Source organism: Gadus chalcogrammus, chromosome 21, assembly GCF_026213295.1.
Source record: "Gadus chalcogrammus isolate NIFS_2021 chromosome 21, NIFS_Gcha_1.0, whole genome shotgun sequence".
NCBI lineage: Eukaryota > Metazoa > Chordata > Actinopteri > Gadiformes > Gadidae > Gadus > Gadus chalcogrammus.
Genome location: NC_079432.1, coordinates 15,613,666 through 15,635,599, shown reverse-complemented (window position 1 = coordinate 15,635,599; position 21,934 = coordinate 15,613,666). Strand labels below are relative to the sequence as shown.

The 21,934-nt window shown below is 47.4% G+C and overlaps 3 protein-coding genes across 4 annotated transcripts in view; 1 reads left to right on the top strand and 2 right to left on the bottom strand.

Annotated features, from left to right (window-relative positions):
- The window catches only part of hey2 (hes-related family bHLH transcription factor with YRPW motif 2), a 5,043-nt gene extending 381 nt beyond the window's left edge, over window positions 1-4,662 (top strand). The window contains exons 1-6 of the mRNA XM_056581966.1: window positions 1-371; window positions 789-867; window positions 988-1,071; window positions 1,923-2,004; window positions 3,065-3,539; window positions 4,659-4,662. The exon at window positions 1-371 is cut by the window's left edge and continues 381 nt beyond it. Coding sequence (XP_056437941.1) covers window positions 286-371; window positions 789-867; window positions 988-1,071; window positions 1,923-2,004; window positions 3,065-3,539; window positions 4,659-4,662 — 810 coding nt within the window. The 5' untranslated portion in view covers window positions 1-285. The remainder of the gene's footprint in view (window positions 372-788; window positions 868-987; window positions 1,072-1,922; window positions 2,005-3,064; window positions 3,540-4,658) is intronic.
- LOC130374218 (lactoylglutathione lyase-like) lies at window positions 4,565-8,699 on the bottom strand. Its single transcript, XM_056580879.1, has 6 exons — window positions 8,317-8,699; window positions 7,967-8,049; window positions 7,264-7,404; window positions 6,324-6,391; window positions 5,917-6,006; window positions 4,565-5,633 (listed from the first exon to the last, which is right to left on the bottom strand). The coding sequence occupies exons 1-6, from the start codon at window positions 8,377-8,379 to the stop codon at window positions 5,542-5,544; spliced, it is 537 nt and encodes a 178-aa protein (XP_056436854.1). The 5' UTR covers window positions 8,380-8,699; the 3' UTR covers window positions 4,565-5,541.
- Window positions 8,700-9,086: 387 nt separating this feature from the next.
- On the bottom strand, window positions 9,087-20,266 carry bub1 (BUB1 mitotic checkpoint serine/threonine kinase). 2 transcript variants are annotated; one of them, XM_056580855.1, is made up of 23 exons: window positions 20,027-20,266; window positions 19,787-19,846; window positions 19,249-19,387; window positions 18,686-18,882; window positions 18,431-18,474; window positions 18,231-18,310; window positions 17,726-17,778; window positions 17,179-17,351; window positions 16,278-16,809; window positions 16,014-16,060; window positions 15,739-15,858; window positions 15,520-15,630; window positions 15,210-15,291; window positions 14,847-14,931; window positions 14,464-14,641; window positions 14,239-14,302; window positions 12,829-13,991; window positions 12,018-12,118; window positions 11,581-11,742; window positions 11,284-11,441; window positions 10,927-11,104; window positions 10,531-10,637; window positions 9,087-9,839 (listed from the first exon to the last, which is right to left on the bottom strand). In XM_056580855.1, exons 1-23 carry the CDS (start codon window positions 20,047-20,049, stop codon window positions 9,641-9,643), a joined length of 4,056 nt encoding a protein of 1,351 aa, XP_056436830.1. In that variant the 5' UTR covers window positions 20,050-20,266; the 3' UTR covers window positions 9,087-9,640. The 2 variants fall into 2 exon arrangements, with proteins under 2 accessions (XP_056436830.1, XP_056436831.1); XM_056580856.1 differs by lacking the exon at window positions 15,739-15,858.
- Window positions 20,267-21,934: the final 1,668 nt, after the last annotated feature.

The following is a 21,934-nucleotide window of genomic DNA, read 5'->3' as shown; positions in this document are numbered from 1 at the left end:
AGGAATTCGGCGGATCCACTGTTTTTAGAAGTAAGTTCGTTCATTTTGGGGAATAGCTAATATTGCCATCCATTTCGCCCTTTAAGCCTATAATTTCGCCAATTGCAAAACATCTAAAACCAAATCCTCTGATGAAGACAAAAAACTACTAGGGCGGACTCAATCATAAAATCAACTTTTCCGCCAAAGAGTAAAAGCGTCCCGCCTCGTGCCTGGAGGAGAGAGGAGCCCCCCTGAGGAGAGAGAGGAGCCCCCCTGAGAGGACAGGAGCCCCCGTGCTGAGCCATGAAGCGGCCATGCGAGGAAAGCAGCTCCGGGGACAGCGACGCCGACGGGACCATCGATGTGGGCAGCGACAGCGGTTATCCCCGGTGAGTGGAGGGGAACCGCCGGCTGCAGAGCATCACAGCAGGAGGGATCTGAGTTAACAGACACCTCTGTTAAATCACACTAAATTGACCAATGTCATGCATATATAGGCCAATTTGGTCGAATGATATTTGAATTGAATTGAAGTGAACGACAGAATTGGCTGATTTTTTTAAGTCTCTGTTTGTCATTATTTTCTTATCAAACTGGTGCGTTTTAGTGTTCTTGTCAATTTTGTCGGTGGGCAAAGAATGATTGCACATTTCAAAGTCTGACAAGGTTTGAAATAATAGGCCTTGTTCAAATGGGAGTCAAAATAAATACTTTTAACACATTCCATTCTTAGTCAATTATAGGCCATACGTCCCGAAAAACATTGCTTAATAACATTTGAAAGTGTTTTGTTCTTCCTCTCTCAGGCACGTGAATGGGTCTTTTCTCAGATGTGGATCCCCGAACAACCCCACACAAACCCTGGCGAGGAAAAAACGAAGAGGGGTGAATGTTTATTATTTTGTTGATTGACATCGTTGTTAATCGTCATTATTCCTTATCCTAACGAGCAGAAAGTGAGATGGTTCAGTGATCCTAACCATTCAGTGGTTCCCCTCATCCCAGATTATCGAGAAGAGGCGCAGGGACCGGATTAACTACAGCCTTTCGGAGTTGAGGAGGCTTGTTCCCACCGCCTTCGAGAAACAGGTGAGAACTTTGCTTATTAAATTGCTTATTTCAACATACATGATTTGTGTAGGTGTATTAGGCCTACTACACCCCGCCCTTCCCCAAAGTAATAGAGAGAGACCATTGTCCTATTACTTTTCTCAATGCATCACAACCCCTAATTGGAGAGCGATTATGATTAATTAATACATGACATTGTAATTGCAATACATTTGCAATACATCCAATGATGACTAATAGACAATTAAGATAAACTGCTTAGGCTCTCTCCCTTTAGGTTGATAAGTTACATAGTTTCTTAACACAAAAACGATATTAACATTTTATATGATATAAATATCAATTGAAAACGATCAAGTCCAATTGACAAATTAAACTGGAATTTGTTATGTCAAATTTCCCATAGGCTACAAACAAAAATATTTACTCATAGAGGAGTGTTAACAATATTTGGAGAGTTAACTTCATAGAATACAAAATAAACGTCATAATTTCCTAATAACCTGATACCATATAACAGAGAAATATTATGTGACGTTATCTAACATCACATTAAAAGGATGAATAAGCTCTTTGACCCTTAAGCTCGTAATAAAAGGTCACAGGTTCCTCTCACAAATTAAAAACAAGTTTTATAAAACAGGATTCATTCCTAGCCTGCAACAATACGCCCAGCTGTGATGAACAGGGTGCTGTGTCTATAGGATGTGTGTCTATTCCATGGCCCTTATCGTCGTGGAAACAGTGATGTCACGGCGCTCCTGGCATTCTGTGCTGCTGTTTGATAAACCGACAGACTAACCCCACCCACTAACCGGTACTAACTCCGCCCACTAACCGGTGCTAACTCCGCCCCCTGGTCCCTGCAGGGCTCGGCCAAGCTGGAGAAGGCGGAGATCCTGCAGATGACGGTGGACCACCTGAAGATGCTCCAGGCCAGCGGGGGGAAAGGTGTGTGTAGGGGGGGGGGGGGGTGGTCTGGTTGTGTTGACCTTCATCCTTGATTTTTGTACTTAGCTTGGATCAAGTGTCACTTATTCCGCAGAATGCACCCTGATACCTGAACACAGTGTTCATTTGCAAACTGTTTCATCCAACTTGAAAGCCAATTTTACACACCATTTCACATCAAGTTAAAGTTGTTCTCTGTTAACATCACAAGCACAATGGGGTATTCGCTAGAAAGAGTTAGAAAGTCATTCAAGCAGCAAGACAGTAAACCAGCCAGTATAAGTAAGTCAGTAAGACAGTCATCCAGCTAGTCAGCCAGTCAGCACTACAATCAAAACAGCCAGTCAGCCAGATAGTCAGGCGGTCAGTCAGTATAAGTCAACCAGCCAGCCAGTCAATCAAAACAGCCAGTCAGCCAGATAGTCAGTCGGTCAGTCAGTATAAGTCAACCAGCCAGCCAGTCAATCAGACAGCCAGTCGGCCAGACGGTAGCCCAGTCATTCAGTATAGCAGTCAGTCGGTCACCCACTGTGTTTACTGGCATTGGGTCGGATGAAGCAACAGCGCAGCCATTCAGTTTGACAGGAGGGGGGTGAGGTGGTGGGGGCCCATAGGGAGGTGGGGGCTGAGGGACGCTAGTCCGAGGCCGCCTCTCAGAAGCCGCCTCTCGGCTCCGTTTGTTTGGCAGGATGAAACCACCTGTGGCACGCAACACACACACACACACACATATGCACGCACACGCACAAAAACATACATGTGTGGGCACACACACCAACACACACAGGTCTGCAGTCCCCTTGCTACGATGGGACAGGAGGCTTCCTGAAGAGCGTGTGTGTGTGTTTATTAAGTGTTTGAGGATCGCATGCACACACATGTTCAGATGCGTTGGTGCTTGTCAATGAGTGTGTGCTTGAGCGGCTGCATGCTTGTGTGTTTATGTGTCTGCAATTGGCTTTTGTGTTTTTGTAAAAAAATGGTGATATACAGTGGACGACTGCTTCATCCTGACAAGAAATAAACCCCTCCCTTTACCGCCTGTCCCTCGCTCCCTCAGGTTATTTCGACGGCCACGCCCTGGCCCTGGACTTCCTGTCCCTGGGCTTCAGGGAGTGTGTGTCCGAGGCCTCCCGCTTCCTGGGCTCCGTGGAGGGCCTGGAGCCCAGCGAGCCCCTGCGCCTGCGCCTCCTGTCCCACCTCTCCTCCTGCGCCTCCCACCGCGACGCCGCCGCCATGACCCTCCTGGCCCCTCCTCTGCCACCCCCGACGCCCCCCCCGCCGCACCACCACAACCACCACCACCACCACCATCACCCGGCCCCGCCCTTCCCCTGGACCGCAGCCGCCGCCGCCATCGCCACGGCAACCGCCTTCCACTCCTTCCCCCCCCCCACCGCGTTCGGACTGAGCGTGTTCCCCGGCGGTGGGGCGGCGGGAGGAGAGGGAGGAGGTGGAGGGAGGGGCTGTGGCGGTTTCGCCCCCCACAGGATGGGGGAGGTGTTGCAGCGTAGCCCGTCGGTCTCCACGCTAAGGTCCTTCTCCTCCTCCTCCTCCTCCGACGTCACCTCCACCTCCTCCGTCTCCTCCTCGACCTCCTCCCTCAGAAGCTCCAGCCTGCTCTGTTGCACCTCCTCATCCAGCAGCTCCAGCTCTCTGCCGCCCCTCTCCCCGGTGGTACAGCCCTCACCCCTGCTGCTCTCTGGCGGGTTCAACCACGTCGCCTCCTCCCTCCCCCCTTCCTCCCTCTCCTCCCCCAGCCCCCCCATCTCCTCCACTTCCTCTTCCTCCACCCCCCTCGCCTCCTCCGCCCAGTGCAAGCACTACAGACCTTGGGGGAGAGAGGTTGGCGCATGCTGACCCCCCACACACACTTTACTGGCTACTAGCATCCCCTAGCTAGCTAGTTTAGCTCAATAATCTCATTTATATGACTACATTCTAAGACACACTTACTGTTTTATCTGGCTGGTTTAAAAACTGCTACCTACCAAACCGCCTTACTTTGCTGGATTTATAACAGCTGGTTTGTAATCGCATTGATTAACCAGGAATAACACTGAATGTTGTTGAATTTTTTTACACACCTGCTCATTTTTATGGCTCAACAGATATTATTCACAAGCAGTTTGATTGAGTCTGGCGTTAGCACTGAGGTTTACCAGTACAAATATTAAATATATTTTATATGTTCTTATAATTTTGTTGTTTTTCAAATCTCTACGTTTTTTCATTTTCTTCACAAAACATTTATAATTTTCAATCTAACTGCCCACAGGGATGTTTGAAGATTTTTTAAATTTAATTTGAGTTTATATCGAATGTGTTATGGTGAGATGAAAGACGATACAATTCATTAAATCATGCTTACTAATGTCTAAAAAAGCAGTTGATATTTTCATTCAGCAACGAAATTGTAAAGAAATGTAAATGTACATTTTTACCTTGTTAGCTTTTCTACAAAGAAATATAACAGCTCTTCAACGCATGTGAATGATTAAATCCCTACCGATCCAAAGACCCATCTTTATTATGTCAGGAAAGAAAGAGGACTAATTTATCACATGTGGCTATGAAACGTTCATGTGAATCCCATAATCTCAGTATATTTTCTCTGACAAATCAACACACAGTGAGCTGTTGTGCTCGAACAGATGAAAAACATGATGAATCCAATCTTCAGATATGTGGGATCGAGAGAGAGAGAGTATTTTGTCAGTTCAGTCGATTTACACGCTGGAGTCACCATCGCACTGTTGAGCCATTACTGTAAGAACATCGTCCTCATCAGCATCACTTTCTTCCGTCTGAATGGGGGGCCCTCGAGGGGTAAGGCAGCTGTCCCTGCCAGGCCTGGCGAACCCTGCCCGGTCAGCCTGCCCTCGCGCTGGCTTGTCCCTTTCAAGTGACCGACACTCAATACGCGAGCGATCCTGCGGGACGTCGGTCGATTAATAATAGTGCGCTTCTCTGCAGCATCCTCTTTTCATCAATCCCAAATTACAAAATAGGTTTTAGCATTAGTTACATAAAGTTAGGATGTCTATTCGATGTATCACACTGTCAAAGTGAAGTTGATTCTGCCCCTGTGACCTCATCTTTTGGTTTTGCTAGCTCTGGCAAACACATTTTAAATCAGGAAGTAGGCCTACCTATTCGTTTATAAAAGAACGCATAAGAGGCAGCATTACCTACATTTATTTAATCAAGGTACTTTTTTTACATGAATGATTTTGATACCGCTTAGCAATTAGAGAGATAGACCTACAATAAATGTTCAACAAAGCATTTTTGAAATAACTTGACAATTATGACAACAAAACAAGTAGCAAACAAACATGTGGTCTGGGAATCAAAGGAGCAACAACTGGAAACAGACAGGATTAAAACAAAGAGAGAAGCTCTCGCAAAGAAAACAATGAACAGTCTCATAGAACAGGCACATGTATCAAGTATGACAGCTTCATCTCCCCCACTCCGGAGGGGGTACTAGGGGCTCAGAGGTCATCTCCACCTCTACGGTGTCCTAACTAGGGGCTAGGAGGTCAGCGCCACCATGTTGTTCGGACTTAAAATCTCAATCCAGTAGCCGTCTGGGTCCCGGATGAAGGCTAGATCTTTCATCTTACCTGCGATGGCGAATGAACAGACACACTTGAATACAATCGATCGATTGAGGTGTTTATAGGTTATTAGTTGAAAAATTGGTTATTTGGTTTGATACAGTTCAGTACATTGTATCGATTGAACTTGTTGGTTGGCTAGTAGGTTTATGGATCGTGAGCACCATCTACTGGTGAAAACTAAGACATGCACAAAGCAATGTAAGGCTATACTTCCATTCCTCTATGAAGACACTGGTGGCGTATAGAATAGGTTCCTATCTGAACAGTTATATAAGTGAAAACCCACCAGCTTCAGGCTTCTTGACAAAGGTCACTCCTTGAGCTTCAAACACTTTGCAGGCAGCATAGACGTCAGGAACGGCGATGCCAATATGGCCTGTGGGGGAGGGGGTTTTGGAACATAGGATTAGGCTACATACCTACACACCCATACAACCACAAACACACAGTTAAGGGCTGAATAGTACAGTGCAACACATCTCTTTGTGTGGATTCTTGTGTCATTGCAGTATTCCAAAAATAATTGTGTGTAAGAAGTGTATGTGTGTCTGCATGTGAGGGTTCATTTTTAGAGGAATCCAAGTAATTATTGTGACTTTCACATAACACAGCTTTTAAATGGGTGTGGGGGGAATAGTTGTTTTCTCAGATCATGATGTTTTCATGTTCCTGTATTCATGTGTACTTCCTCACCGAAGCCTCTCGGCTCTGAGTTTCCATTATGATGAGACAGATTCTCATCAGACTCCGAACCCCAGTTACTAGAGAGAGAGACAGATTGAGACGAAGAGAGAGATTGAGACATAGAGAGATTGAGGAAGAGAGAGATTGAGACATAGAGAGATTGAGACATAGAGAGACAGAGACATAGAGAGACAGAGACATAGAGAGAGACAGAGACAGAGACAGAGACAGAGACAGAGACAGAGAGAGAGAGAGAGAGAGAGAGAGAGAGAGAGAGAGAGAGAGAGAGAGAGAGAGAGAAATACATTTTGAGATGGCAGTTGCTTCTAGAAAGCTGACAGTTCAAGTAACATTCATATTGATAGTTCTAGTCAGAAGATTGTAGCCTACTAAGGGAGGTTTATGTCCATGGTTCTAGCTGTCCGATGGTACAAATTAAATTTGCATCTTTGGCCAGGTGATAACTTTACAGTGGGGTAGTTTTCATTTGTCACTTGGATGCACTACTTAGTTCTAGTTCAGTGGGAAGAAAACGTATGCAGAAAATCTGTTTGGCGGAAGAACCAAAGTATATAAACTAAAAATAGTTAGTTTGCAATGAACTTGATTAAAAAACAAACAAATGGTATTAAGGAGGTTTTCCAATGGGGAAACCTCCCCACTTAACCTAGGTATTAGTAAAAAAACTGATCCAATAGTATATAATATTGATCAATGTCCCGTCTTTAGACCATGAGTAATCTGAACAAAATCCTATTTCTTCAAGGTATTTAGTTGTGCCCCCTTTCGAGGGGCACAAAATAAACATTTGCACCCGGGCATATCACAATGATGTTACGCCACTGGGTACTGGTCAGTCAGTTGGAGGTACTGGTTAGTCAGGTAATGTTATTGGATCTAGATAGTCTGAGGCACTGGTCAGTTAGGTTATGTTACTGGTTCTCCTTACTGGGTGAGCTCTATGGTCCCCCGGCGGGAGAAGGTCCAGGCGGTCCTCTCCTTGACATCCAAGGGGATCTCTGAGCGCTCCTCGTAGCCCAGGAAGTAGAAGGAGAAACGCATCGAGGGAAAATCGATCTTCTGAAGCAGCCTGCAGTAGACCAACAACAGGAAACATCACTTTAACCCCCCTCCTGCCCGAGGAATGATACACACTTAGCATTTGAATCAGATCAAATGTCCTCTAGAATTTCCTCTTTCTCTCTACCTATCTGTGAATATCCTTATTCCTCCCTCTCCATCTGTGAGCATCCCTCTCCCTCATACTGGATGTCACTGCCTCTCTCACTCACACACTGCACTTTACAGTCCCCCTCTCTCACAGACACACACTGGATGGTGCTGTCTCTCTCCCTCCATCCCGCCTCATCTTAATATGATATCTCTTATTTGGAGACTACATTGACAGTTGGTAAAATAACAACATCAATGTGTTTTTTCTAATTCCTGGATTAAAACAGCTGAGGTTTACAAAGAAAATAAACTTGTTTTAAAAAGATATCCTTTGACACAGGCATTAATATAGAGGTACATCAGGGAGAACACAACTGCTTTTACAAACCAGTCCACACATCTTTTGTCTATTACCACAAAATCCTGGAACTGAGGAGAATAAGAAAATAAGAGGGGGAATAAAGAGTTTGAAAACTCACGTCATGCCTAAAACACGCGTATAGAAATCTAAAGACTTCACTGGGTCTTTGACTCTCAACATGGTCTGCTGCAACATGAAATCCTGCAAAGACAACAGAGAAAAGGTTGTGAGTGGCCTACGGGATGTTCAGGGCATGTCACTACTTGCAAGAGTGGAAAGAGTCTTTCCTATTTTAATATAAGAATATTAACAGTCCAGATCTTCTTCTAAATCGATAGGGAGACCAACCAATCGTATGCCTACTGCTTAAATAAAGTGGGCTACCAAACTATAGAGCTGTCACATTTGGTTTTACTTGAATGCAATTCTCTGCATGACTTGCATGACTGACTCATCTCATGTACTCACCTGAGTGATCGGGTTCCCCTCTTTGCACGCCTCGGACACCGCTTCGTCCGTCAGTCCTTTCATTTCTATCGCAGCCTATTGCGGTGTTTTGAATTCAGGAATGTTACCGGATCCTTTTATCTAATTTATAATATCTTATTCGGTTTTCGTCAGAGGTGTGTCGGTTTTAAATGAGGGCAAACATGTCGCAGACACGCCTGGTTACATATCAACGTATTTACAACTAAATAAAGTGATCTCGTCGTGAAGCTGGCACCCTGTAGTAGTATTGATGGGCAGGCTGGTGTAAGCTGGTGCTGGGTACAGTAAGCGGAAATGGCAACAAGGTAGATAAGACTCCGTGGCCGGTGAAAAAAACACGTTCTGCGAGTTTGGGCAAGTTGTGCAATCTGGAATTACTGAGTTCCCACCCCCAAAACGGTACAGGCTCTTTCTGAGTTATGTTGCTCTTGAAACTGGGTGGGTATGATGTACAACATATTGGGGGATTATATTTTGTATGTATGTTATGACATGTTCGGTCTTTAGAATCATGGCGTTCGTGGGGTTTTGTTTCATAGGTGCAGTCTGTATCGGCCTTATCAAATACCACCAACATTGAAAAGCAAATGTTTCTGTGGAATGATGGTATTTTTCTAGTTTTTTTAGTTATTGATCACTACAGCCAGGCCAAACTCTCTCCCTCTATAGCTATAGGCTATATATATATATATATAGCTATAGAGGGAGAGTTTGGCCTGGCTGTAGTGATCAATAACTAAATGTTGCCATGAAGGGTCCAAACATTGAGGCATTCGGAGGTTTATTTTAATGAAAATAAAGCATTTCACTGATGGGGCCAACTGAAATAACCGTCCACCACATCAGCACTCAAACAGTGGTTTATATTTTTTCACCACACAAAATACAAAGGTTGTTTTCTATAGCCAAGACAACAATTTTTGGGTAACCACTCTCAAAATTAAAACGACATTTGGTAATTTGGTCAAATACATTAAAAAAAAAAAAGAACTAAAATATACAATTAATCACAGCAAAGGGTGAAAGTAATACCAAGGATATACAAGTAAACGAGTCACGTTTTTTATATGCAAATTCAGATTTGTGTGTAAAAAATACAAACAAGGAAAAACAGACTATGGCCATCTAAACCACGGCAACTGTTACCTTCGTATACAAATAAAGGTGGGTTCACTCTGGTCACATTAGAGAAACATTAAATACCGAGATGCCACACTTATCTGTACAGGAGATTAAGAAATATACAAAAAAAGTGGTTCATTCCAGGTGGCTCTTGGTGTGGCTCGTCGCTGCTCCTCTCTCCTCACCGCCGGGCGGCGCGCATGTCCTCCAGCAGCAGCACCAGCAGGCGGTTCTTCAGGCTGAGCACCTTGCTGCCGTACGTCTCCCGAAGCGTGACCGCCAGCCGGCAGCGCAGCGAGCGCAGGCAGGGCAGAGCGCCGCCGGCCGGGATGTTGAGCAGCGTGTGGAACAGCTGCAGCCACAGCTCGCTGTGGGGGTTCCTGTGGAGACGTCCAGGGCGTTTAGCCCACGCTTCTACGTATTTATTTGTTTTTTAAGTTTATTTTATCAGAAGTGAAACAACATATCGCTGGCCATACACTAAGGATGTTCATAGAACCAAGTGCCAATCACTAGGCTGACCTATTCCCCGTATACTACAAAGATAGCTAGGAGGAGACGCTACAGCTACACTATGCCAAGTATTCTTTTTAAGTCCAAGGACTAACAACATACAAAAAGTGCATACGAGCGTTGGGGAGGCTAGGCAGAGTCTAGAGAGAGACCCGCAGCCATTTAATAATAAGGTTGCTAATGTAAGCTAAAACAGCAGGCGGCTAACGGACTCAAACAGTGCTATCGTACCAGGTGCTCCCGTTAGCCAACTCCCAGATGCATTTGCTTACATTAGCTAACAGACACATGTAGCACTTGTCACAGAGGACTATTGGACATACATGTGCTAATGCAAGAGATGCTAACGTTTGCTAATGAAACGGATGGTTAACGGCCACACGTGACACCAAGGTTAGCTAAAGCAACTAAAGCCAACAGACACGTTTAGCGCCAAGGCAAAAGAAAGCTAAACGACACAAGTGATGTGAAACATGGTGACGAACCAGACGAGGAACGAGAAAACAAGCGTCTAACATACAGCTACGGCGCTATCGTTAGCCAACAGAAAGACGGTACCTTCTGAACACAGCGTTGGTCTTCCACACTCCGTTCTCCTGCTTCACCTGCATGTACGTCCCGAACAGCATGCAGTACACCGTGCCCGCAATCCCAAAGTAATCCGTCTGAAAGATAAACACGCACATGAGCATATGATCTTACAACCCAAAAGATTGAATGACATTAAAATCCACTCTACCGCACTGTGACTTCAAGTACATTTACATTAAGCAGACACTTTTATCCAAAGCGACTAACAATAAGTACATTTGTCAGAAGAAAGAAGGAAGATCAAGTACAGACTCTACAAATGACTGTAGAGCCTATGAGCCTAGCGTCCATGGCCCTTATAGCAGTGTATGATCAACGTGAGTTCCTATTCATTAGGTCTTTTCAGTCAACCCGTTTGTCTACCTGGTAGGACCAGGGTCTTCCGCTGAGCATCTCGGTGCACTGGAACCCGGAGGTCTGGCACCTGGCGGTGAACTGGGTGCCCTCGGGGAAGAGCTCCATGTCGATGCTCTGGCCCAGGTCCACCAGCACCATGCCGTGCTCCATCTCCTCGGGGTCCAGACACTGGCTCTCCAGGAACCTGCAGCGCACCAGGGCGACAGGAGGCCAGGGGGATGGTTAGTGTGGCCAAAAGGTTCTGGGTTCAAACCCCAATGTCACAGCCTAGCCCCTATTCCCTATTCCCAGGCCAGCTGATTAGAAACCACGGTCTTCAGTATGATCGAGCCAATTAAACATGTCCCAACAGAACACCCTCACCTCTCTCCCAACAGGAAGTTGTCCGGCTTGATGTCGGCGTGCACCAGGTGCACGCGGTGAAGCTGCTCCACCATGTGCAGCAGGCAGGTGGTGAAGTACATGACCAGCGGCTGGGGCATCACCTTGTCACTCAGCTTCTTGTACTGGTTCACGGCGTTCTGGAGGGGGCGGAGCCACACGGGGAGGGAAAAAGCAAGAACGTTTGGCAAAATGGAAATGGTGTGACCTAAATGGACTTGAGGAAATAAGAGTGGAGGAATGGCCTCCTTGAGTAGAGACAAGCACGATGGAGCTCACCAGCAGCGTGCCACAGCGGTGCAGCTCCGCCAACAGTATGCTCCCGTTGTGGAAGAGGTGGGCGGACTGGACGCTGCTGTACAGGTGTCTGACAGCAGGGGGCAGCCTCGCGTCCAGCTGGGTGTTCATGTAGAACTCCCACGCATGGCCCGGCTTCTGGACCTGGCCAAGGAGTCAACACAAAACACAATGATTGGTTTGGGCTCAGGCGCTCCCTTATCATTGACCTAATCGGAACAGGATTTAACGACTTCAAGAAATTAATAAATCGATCTATAAATCTAATAATTTTTCAAGTAAAGATCCTAATTATTATTGTTAATTATTACAGCAATGTTCCATTGCAGTTACTTAATATCTATAGCATAAGCTTGTCTTGTTTTTTTAAGCCACCCAAAGGGTGTCAGTCTGTCTGTCTGTGCCATTAATGGGGTTACCTTGAGCACAATCTTCTCCGAGGTCATGGGGTCGGTGGCCTGGTAGACCTTAGCGAAGGCCCCCTCTCCCAGCAGGCAGTCCACACGCAGCGACGCGTTACCTGTCCACGGAACACAGCAGGTCGCATTAACACATGACCCGTAGCGGACACCATGGAGATATAGTGGCGGAGTAAGAGGAACGGTGTGGGACTCTGAGCCAAAAGATTCTGGGTCCCAACCCCCATGGCCAAAGTATGGCTGTAATGACTAGTTGATTAATTGATCAACAGAAAATCTTTTGATCATTACTCATTTATCAAGTACAAATATCAAACCCCTTCTGCTTACCATTTCACTTTAATTCAAACATTTGGTTCATGGATCATTTAAAAAAGGAAGGTTTGTTGTTCTCGGCTGTTTAGAGTACCAATTCAAAGATATCAATTGGTACTCTGGGAACTTGTCTAGACTAAATTAATAATGGACTATTCCCTCCCCTGGTCTATAAGGACACGTTTTAAAAAATAAGGAAATAAATGCTTTGCATGATGCTAAATGGACAAATAACACTTAGATAGCATTTCATCCTTCTATGAAGAACTATGAATTGCAAGTAAAACAGGAAATGAGGTTGGGATAAAACGATATCAGCAGACAGGATGTGATAGTTTGGCATACTCAAACCGAACTAACAGGAAGTGACTGAACTACCCACCCCTCCCTGACTTGCAAATATAACATTTCGTAAAAGTCTAGACTATTTACATCAAGGGTCCCAGTTGAAAATCCTGGATCAATGACGTGAACCGGCTCCCCAAACCCCCCTTACCCATGGTGATGGTGGTCCTGGGGGTGAAGCTGGGGACGTTGCACTGCCAGGAGATGCAGTGTGGGTGGGAGCCGAGGGGGGGGCTCAGTCTGGAGAGGAGCTCGGCGATCAGCTCCGAGTCCCAGGGGTCCGTCACCCGGCGACCGCCCGCCGCGTGGCCGGGACCCTCGGGGCTCATGGGCACGTCGGTGCAGCCGTAGCCCCCCCTGTCAGGGCTCATGGGCTCGTCCTCCGCCTGGCTCCGGGCGAGGCGCCGTACCACTGGGCTCATGCACGCGTCGGTGAACAACCCTGTCGGTGCCTCCGGCGACATGGAAACGTCATTGTCTCCCCTCCGGGCCAAGGCCGGTCCTGGGGTTCTCGGGGGGCTAATGAAGGCATCCAGGTCGGGCTCAGTGATCGCCTCTGGGCTGCAGAGCATCAGCCAATCAGGTTTCAGGCCGCACTCCGGGCTCATGGGGACGTCCAACACGGGTTCCTGACTGGGGGGCGACCCCGACCCGATGGTGGCCGTGGATTGGCTCCTGGTTCCTTCGTCCTGGGCCTCAGGTTCCTGGGAGTGATGGAGGGCGAGGGTTGGTTTGGCCGGCGGCTCTGGGCTGGTGAAGATGCTCCAGGCGGCTGCTGTTGTTGTTGTTGTCCCCGGCGACGGCTCTGGGCTCTCTTTCGGCTCTGGGCTCTCTTTCGGCTCTGGGCTGGTGAAGATGCTCCAGGCGGCTGCTGCTGTTGTTGTTGTTATTGTCGTCGTCCCCGTGGACGGCTCTGGGCTCTCTTTCGGCTCTGGGCTGGTGAAGATGCTCCAGGCGGCTGCTGTTGTTGTTGTTGTTGTTGTTGTCGTCCCAGTGGACGGCTCTGGGCTCTCTCTCGGCTCTGGGCTGGTGAAGATGCTCCAGGCGGCTGCTGGTGCTGGTGTTGTTGTCGTCGTCATCCCCGGGGCCCTTGGTGGGCTCCCGGCCGACTGGAGCAGCGTGTGGTCCCTGAAGGAGAGGGCCGCGGGGGGCGGGAGGACCACTGTGGTGCAGGAGTTGGCCAGGCCGCTGTGGGAACCCAGGGAGAGCGCCTCGCCCATGACGGTACCGTGCTGCGCTGGGCCCCGCTTCCGTGCGGGGCCCCCGGCCTTGTCCACGAACGTCTCGTCGGAGGGACTCGTCTCGATGATGGGGCTGGAGGGAGGGAGGGACCGTAAAAAGAAGGAAGATAGAAAGAGATAAAGGAAAGAGACAGAAAGAAATAGAGATTTTTAAAACAAACAAATAAAGTCACTTTTATTTTAATCCAGTACTGAAGCGAGACACACAATTCTGCTTTGAGATGGGTCTTTGCGATTGCTTTGAAAGTAATTGTGGGTTTCCCCAGGAATCAAGTAGGCACTGGGGCAGGTTGGTGCTTTATCTAATTATTATTATATACCTGAGCTTCTTTGGTCGCGTGTAAACATTTCCCTCATCGTCCAAAGCCCTCTGACAACCGTTCTCTGAAACACAGTAAACAGAAAGTCCAACATTGCTCAAAACCACGTTCAGTCAATAAAAATCGGACTTAGCGAGGAGCGCAGTACCATCGAAAAGAAAATATATATATATATATTATACAAAAAAATAATGAAGTAAAGAAAAGCTCTATTTTTCGGGTCACCTTGGTCCTGGAAGGAGTCCACAAAGAAGTGGGCCTTGGCGGGGAAGGGCGTGGAGGCTCCCTGGGCCGACGGAGCAAAGTCCCTGGTGCTGTTGGGGCAGGCGGCCAGGGAGTTGAGGGAGTTGTAGCGCACCCCCCACATGGTGCTCTCGTCCGGGGTCAGCTCCGATGTGCCGTCCTGAACCCCCAAACACACACAGGTCGCAAGTCAGCTGAAGTAACAGAGGCTACCAGGCACACATAAGATACATGATGGCTAATGCAACCGAGACATACCCACTCATGTTAGCCCAAAGAACAGAGGCTAATGGACAAACAGAAGACACATGCCAGCGACCTAAACATGTGTTTGTTGAAGATGTCCCAGATGCGCTCATACTCACAGAAGGCCGGTCTGACGAGGGCACGGGGATTCCAGCCAGCGCCCGGGCTGCTCTGGGTTTCTCCGCGCCACACACAGCGGCTGACCTGAATGGGTTCATCAGAGCAAACCGTCAGTCCGGGTGTAGGTTGAGTTCATACAGGACCCTTCGAACACCTTAAGGTTCCCTTTCTTCGCCATAAAAAGTACATTCAATGGATTGTTTTGAAGTCATCCGATCCTTTTGCGCTGAAAGCCTCAAAGTGTGGTAGTGTGGTTGCCGATAAAGTAATCCCCAATATGCTGAACATGACTGGGAAGGGAACCGCCCCCTAACTCAGGCCTGCACCCCGGGCCTTGTTCAACCCGAGACCAGGCGTCGTACCGGGGATTCTCCTGGTCGCCGTGGTCCTGGTAGATGGTGAACGGGGGGGCGGTGGATGGGGCCGGTTCGGCCAATGAGGCGCCTGTAAGCAGAAGGGCAAAGGTCACACAGGGAGCGAAAGCTGCAGACTTTCAATGACAGCTTTTCAATCTCGCACTCTAACCCCAACAGGCTCATTAATATTGTAAATATGTAAATATTCTGTGCAAAACTCCTTTTGATTTGAAGAGGCTGCTCAATCACTAAATGGTACAAGCACACCACCGTCCCTCAAACAAAACAGCAGCTGCTTCAGCTGTGCAGATCTTACCCTTTCTCATGAAAACGGCTTCAGGACTCCTGTTGGCAGAGTTGCCCAGCGACGTGTTTGGGAAGGGATCCTCTAGGAGGGTGGGTGCCTGGAACATGTTCATGATGGCATCTGATGGGACCAGGGGAAACGCACGTTATATCAAACGCACACGGGGGCCTAGAGACGTAGCCCTCAGAGTGGCTGTGGACCAACAGGCCGTGGTGGTGGTGGCCTCACCCAGTGCCTCGCGCGTGTTGACCGTGGGGGACGGGAGTGCCCTGGAGGGCGTGGCGGACACCAGGCCCAGAGACGTGTTAGGGGTGATGTGGGAGAAGCTAGCAGTGGCCCCCTGGGATACTGGGAGGGAGAGAGGGTGAGAAACAGCAAGACGGAGATTGTGAGAGAGAAATAGAGCGAGAGTGAGTGAGTGAGTGAGTGAGACTTTGAGTGTGAGACGACAGATATCAACACCAATGGAGGTAAAAAACAAAGCAAAATTCTGGGACACTCACTGTCCAGTCTGGGCTCAGCGTCTGCTGGCTGCTCTACGTGGAACTCTCTGGAACAAAACAAGGAGAAAGTCATCCAAACGGCCTGCGGTGGCGACTCAATAGTTTCAAGACAAACATGGAATTGGTCTTAATTAAGCCGTACATGTTACAAGAACAGACTCGGCTGGATGCCCAAAGGTCTACACGGGGTGCTTTGGGGGCTCTTGGGGCTCTACGGGGGTCTAGTGTTGGTGGATATGAATAAAGTTGTCTCGTCTAGCCCACCGTTCCTGGACGCCGTGCTGTCGCTGGCCGCTGGCCGCCTGGGGGTCCCGGGGGCTACGGCCTGGGGCCCCACCCTCAGCCTGGCGGGAACCGTAGAGGAAGCTCCGGGTGGACGTCAGGGAAACGCAGGGGAGACCCGGTCGGGCTTCCACTCGGGGATCCCCCGAGTCCGGCCGGCTCTGCTTCAGCGCCGGGGGCGGGGCGGGCCGGTGTTCGTCGTAAGAGCGCACGCCTCCCTCCGGTAGTCTGGCCGGGGGCCGCGGGGACGGCTCCAGACTGACCCTGGGGGCCGCCGGGTGGGGGGGGCGGTGCTGTGGTTGGGTGGAGGCGGAGGCAGCGGCGCCCTCGTCGCTGAACACACTCCAGCTGGTCGGGCGCGTGGCGGCGGAGGGAGCGGGGGTGTGGCCTGTGGCCTGTGCCGAGGACAAGCGGCGGGCTCCGGGGTCCACCAGCTGCTGGTTGAGTAAGTCCAGGGAATGCTGCAGCTTCACGATGTTGTCCTCCTTCTCCTGGGCCAGCCGCTTCTGCTCCTCTGCGTTGTCATGACGACAGGAGGAGGAGTAAGTGTTAAGGAGAGCAGCAAGACGGACCAAAGGATGGTTCCAGAGGTGGTCACCTGACCGGACACACGACTGACATGTTTGTGGCAGATGAACCAGCCACACAGGTGTCATAAAACGTGTTCTACAAAGCTCACAGGACAACACAAATCACCGTCAATGTAGTAGTAAATGGGAATTCATACATGGAACCACCAAAATATTATCATCTTGTTTATGGTTGGGATCTACAGACAATAAACCACTGTGGGGGCTTAGAATGTTGGACAGACAGACAAGCAACAGACAGACAGACAGACAGACAAAGTGTGTCTTATTACTAGAATGTTACATCACGTTACCAAACTCTCTGTGCTCCTGGTCTCGTCTGATCTTCCGGAAGTAGCGGGCGGCGCGCACCTCCTCAAAGCACAGCTCCGACCCCTTCAGCTCCAGGGAATCCTTATGGTACACGGAGACCGTCGGGGGGCCCTCGCCTGACGCCCGGACCCCCAAGTTGTCAGAGCGGGAGATGCTGTGAGGAGACACAGGCGTGACGAAGGCAGGTATAGAACCGGTTCAAACCTAACCACTGGTGGACATCTTGGATATGGGAAACGCGTGTGGGTTACGGGAGCCCAACCAATATAATAACTGTGTTATTACAGCCAGGGGCCTGCATAGGGACGCCCAGTGTGCATGTGGGGTCGGCGGAGATTGCAGGCAAGCTGCTTATGTTGAAAGGACCTGTAAAAATGAACCGTTTTGTGGTGCATAAGCACTGAGTTTTAACTACCACTGAGTGGTAGTTAAAAACACTCCACATTTCTCCATTTAACCCGGTCTCCATGTGAAAAAGGAGAAGCGCTGTGACATGGGTCATTAAATATAAAAGTCCAAGAGCCTTACTAGATTTTCAGGTTTTTTTCTGGTGGCAAAAGGTCAGCACAGTCGTCTGGGTCCTGGAGAGGGACATGAGAGACGGGTGTGTGGGTTAGTTCAAATGTCTGCATCAGAGTGATTCCATGTGAGCTTTACAGGTTGGATTATCTTGGGATTGAAGGTCAGTTTGTTTCTTGTCCATGGTTGGCGTATATGAGCCCAACCGTTTCCATTTAGCCATTTTCCAGACCTTTTTATCTAAAGCGTATTATAGGGAATACAGATTAAGGAGCTGGTAGGGGCTAGACAGGTTGCTCAGGGATGCCTACATGCAGGTTGCAAACATACTGTACATGTAAAGGAGTAGTACTGTTACTGATGACTATGTGTTAGCTCTTGTCTATACCAAGAGTCAGGTTAAAACTGGGAAACAATCCTACCCCCCACTGTTCACTAGTGGTCAGGTTAAACAGTGACATGACCCTCGCTCAGTGTTCACTAGTGGTCAGGTTAAACAAGCGCGTGATCCTACCTCCCGGCACGCTGCAGCCTCCTTGTGGGGGGGTATCTGGTTGACCAGCTGGGAGGTTTGCAGAGGGAGGCGACCAGTTGCTAGGAAGAAAAAATGACAACCAGTCAAAAGAAAATGAGTGAGAGTGAGACATAGAGACTGCTGTGAAAAGACAATTCGACACATTCAAATTGGTTCCAAGACTATGACCTGTTACATACCGGGCTGCGCTATCTGGGATTTGGATGTCCTCATTTGAAACTGGCTGAAAAAACATGAAATTAAAACGAGAAAAGGGAAATAAACATGTTATTTCAAGAAAGATATGAATAGAAGTAAATAAATAAAGCCTATGAATTTGCAGCAGGCAATTCAATCAACAGTGTAAACAATCATCTGAATGACACCTGTATCAAAACCAGTAATATAAAGCCATTGTCAGGTGATGAGCAGCTCCTCCTCCCTCGCTGCTGTACCTGTACTCGTCCAGGACAGTTTGCGCAGGCTGGGCCTGGTTCTCCACAGCCCTGTGGTACACGGCCCGCGCCTGCTCCAGCGCCCCGCTCTGCTCAAACTGCTTGGCCCAGGCCACGTAGAGAGGGGCCGAGCGCCTGCCCACGCCCTGACTGTAGACGGAGGCGTACACAGAGAATGGCTCTGTGTGGTAACTCGCCTGCACCCAGAGAGAGAAAGAGAAAGAGAGAGAGAGGCCACATTAATGAATCCTTTAACGACTGATACATGTAGTAGAAATAGAAGTAATCTTCTTACGCAATGTGTATAACACCATGTGAATATAGAGAATGTATACAAATTATACTTCCATTATGCCAGATTAAGAAGGTATGTATTGATGTATTTACAAGATCACAGCCTTTAGAATCTGGTCACGAGGAAGTGGATTCATTATTTTATGGATATGCAAGTAGTAAGATTAGGTTTGTCTACGTTCAGTCATCATCGATGATTGTTACAACCAACAGGAAATTCACCATCATGTCCAAAAAACTAACAGTGAAGTAATACATTGATCACTTACATATTTGATGCAGAGATTGACATATCGGATGTCGTTAGCATATCGGTCGGCAGTCAGGAAGTTCCGGACTAGACGTTCCAAAACAAAGGACAATTCTGTGGCTGTGGAGGACTCTTTATTCACCAGGTACTCGAAGAACCTGAGTGGGGGGGAAATACCTTGTTTGCATTTTCTTATTTCAGTTGAATGTGACTTTTGTGAGCTACTTGATAGTTACGTATAGTTTATATTATGTGTTCTTTCATTCAGATGATCATTTACACGATTGATTGAATTGTCTGCGGCAAATTCATCTGAAGCCAACCACTCTAATCATTGAAAGATGATCGTCCAATGCTATTATATCGATAATGGATTTGACAGCAAAACAAAAAAAGAAAGGTTTTAAGTATTGTTCAAATGCAGAGGCAGGAACGGGATTAAGTGAAAACATTAAATTACCAAGATCGATAACAATTGTTTCATTGTTTTGATTTCTAAGCTACTGAAACCTGCTAATAAGGGCGTGCATAGCAAGACACACCTGAGGGATCCTTACCAAATCCAAAATTCCAGAGGGTCATCTCCGGAATACTCGCTCAAACCGTTTTCAAACACCCTGAAATATTATAGACAAATATTACGGACAAATGTAGTACATCTGACGAAAACAATGACAGATTCGACCGCTGACAATTGCATTGGATTAATGAGGATAGACACTGGAAAAATAGCTTGGCTGGTTAGCCAACTCTACTACTGGTAAAATATGAATTTACAGCAAGAAAAACAGACTTACTGGAACTGATCCGAGATATCCATTCTGTTTCGGATTTAAAAGATCATCGAGAATTGTATGTAAAATGTGCCGTTTTGTTTCAACGATTGTTTATTGTGGAGCTTGTGTAGTCACTGGTATAGGTAGGATCGGCATGAACGTTGCTCCGCAAGCTGTTTATTCATCCATTTGAATCTTCGCGCTTAGCCAATGACAACGACGTTCCAGTTAGCGCTATTGGAAGAGAAGAGCCAATCAGGCGGATGGATTTTCTTCTTCTATTTATATTAGCAGTCAGCATGTGACTTATCACTGTTACCGCCATCTACTGGACTGAGGTTAGGTTCTCAAAAAATAACAAGGGACATTTCACGTGTTAACGTGAGTGCGTCTGAATTTCAATAATAATAGTAACTTGTATTTCTCTTTTTGTTTTGCGTGTGCGTGTGCGTGTGCGTGTGTGTGCGGGTGTGTGTCAATCCATTCATTCTCCCAGCTCCCTGAATACTATCAATCCCCTCCACCTGCTCCAAGCCCCCCACCTGCTCTCCAGCTCCGCCTCATCAGCTCTGCAGTATATCTACCCTGGTTCATCACTCAGTTATCCCCAGATCATTGTTTCAACCGCTCGATCCATAGCACCGGCTCCTTGACCTGTGCACGCAGGTTGATTCCTCCTGTGACCTTTTTCTACGTGCCTGTCCCCCTGCCTGCTCATCTCCCTCGTCCACTGTCCTGCTCAGCTCAGCGCCGTCCCCCGCTATCGCCTTTCCACCTCCTTATTTGCCTGCCATCATCCTCTTTGCATGTATTTAAATTACATTTTCGCTGTCTATGTTTGGTTCCGCCTCTACTGATGGTAACAGGTTTTTGACCCACAATTTTTCAACCAACAGCGTTTTTATCTATAGTTATTGACAGTTTGAGTCTAACTTCCGTGGTTATTAAAACCACCAAAAAATAACCTGTTCCAGGCAAAGTAAATTTGCGCCAAGTGTTTTGTATAGCTTTTAATCACAGTTAAAGTGGCAAATCAACATACAATCACCACGATGTCTCTACTCTGGCTCTCTGTGTTTTTTCTCTTTTAAAGATTTATCATATATTGACTCCACAAAGAAGAGGAGCACACACATCAACACATTGGAGGTATAGCTTACAACTCAGACTGTGAAAGTTTAAACATGATTAAACGGTGTGTTCAAGGGGGATGAGTCAGGTGTTAGAGGAGGAGAGGAGAGCAGGAACTGCTGGTGTCCTTCTACCGCTGCTCAATAGAGAGCATAATGACCTACTGTCTGTGTGTCTGGTTCTCAAGCTGCACGGTGGCACAGAGGAAAAGGCTCCAGGGTCATAAAGGCAGCGCAGAAAATCTCCGGCTGCCCTCTTCCCTCTCTGGACGAACTGCACAGCTCCCGCTGCCTTAACAAGGCAAAATCCGTCCTGCAGGAGTCATCACACCCCGGTCACAAACAGACTACAAAAGTTTTTACCCAACAACCATAACCTCACTAAATGTTGCTACCAAAGCAGTTGTGTATCACATTTGTGTAAACACATTTATGAAGGTGTATGTTTGTGTGTGTGTGTGTGTGTCCTTTGTGTTTTATAGTTGACTATTTTTATATTTTGAATTTCCTTTTTATTTATTTATTTATGCATGCGTACATATACCTCAATGTGATGTTTTTGCACTGAACAAGGACTGAACTTAATTTCGTTGTACTTGTTACAATGACAATAAAGATATTCTATTCTATTCTATTCTAGGAGAAAATAAATACAAGGAATTTCGTAACAAATAGTCTGATCGACAGAAACCACAACAAGGTGAGTAAAACAGCACAACTTTGAGGAGTAGTTAAAACGTCTCTTCCCGTTATGAAATTAGAACTAAAGAATTGCTCATTACATAAACAGTTTGTGTCT

Bases quoted from the DNA above. Each gene is read 5' to 3' on its own strand.
- LOC130374218 (XM_056580879.1), bottom strand. From the start codon at position 8,379: ATGAAAGGACTGACGGACGAAGCGGTGTCCGAGGCGTGCAAAGAGGGG. The intron at 7,405-7,966 runs GTGAGTTTTCAA...GGTCTACTGCAG, and splicing joins ACGCGTGTTTTAGGCATGAC to GCTGCTTCAGAAGATCGATT. The intron at 6,392-7,263 runs GTAAGGAGAACC...CTCTCTCTCTAG, and splicing joins GGGACCATAGAGCTCACCCA to TAACTGGGGTTCGGAGTCTG.
- bub1 (XM_056580855.1), bottom strand. From the start codon at position 20,049: ATGGATATCTCGGATCAGTTCCA. The intron at 18,475-18,685 runs GTACAGCAGCGA...ATGTTTTTTCAG, and splicing joins ACTGTCCTGGACGAGTACAG to CCAGTTTCAAATGAGGACAT. The intron at 10,638-10,926 runs GTAGACAAACGG...TTTATCTTTCAG, and splicing joins GAAGACCCTGGTCCTACCAG to ACGGATTACTTTGGGATTGC.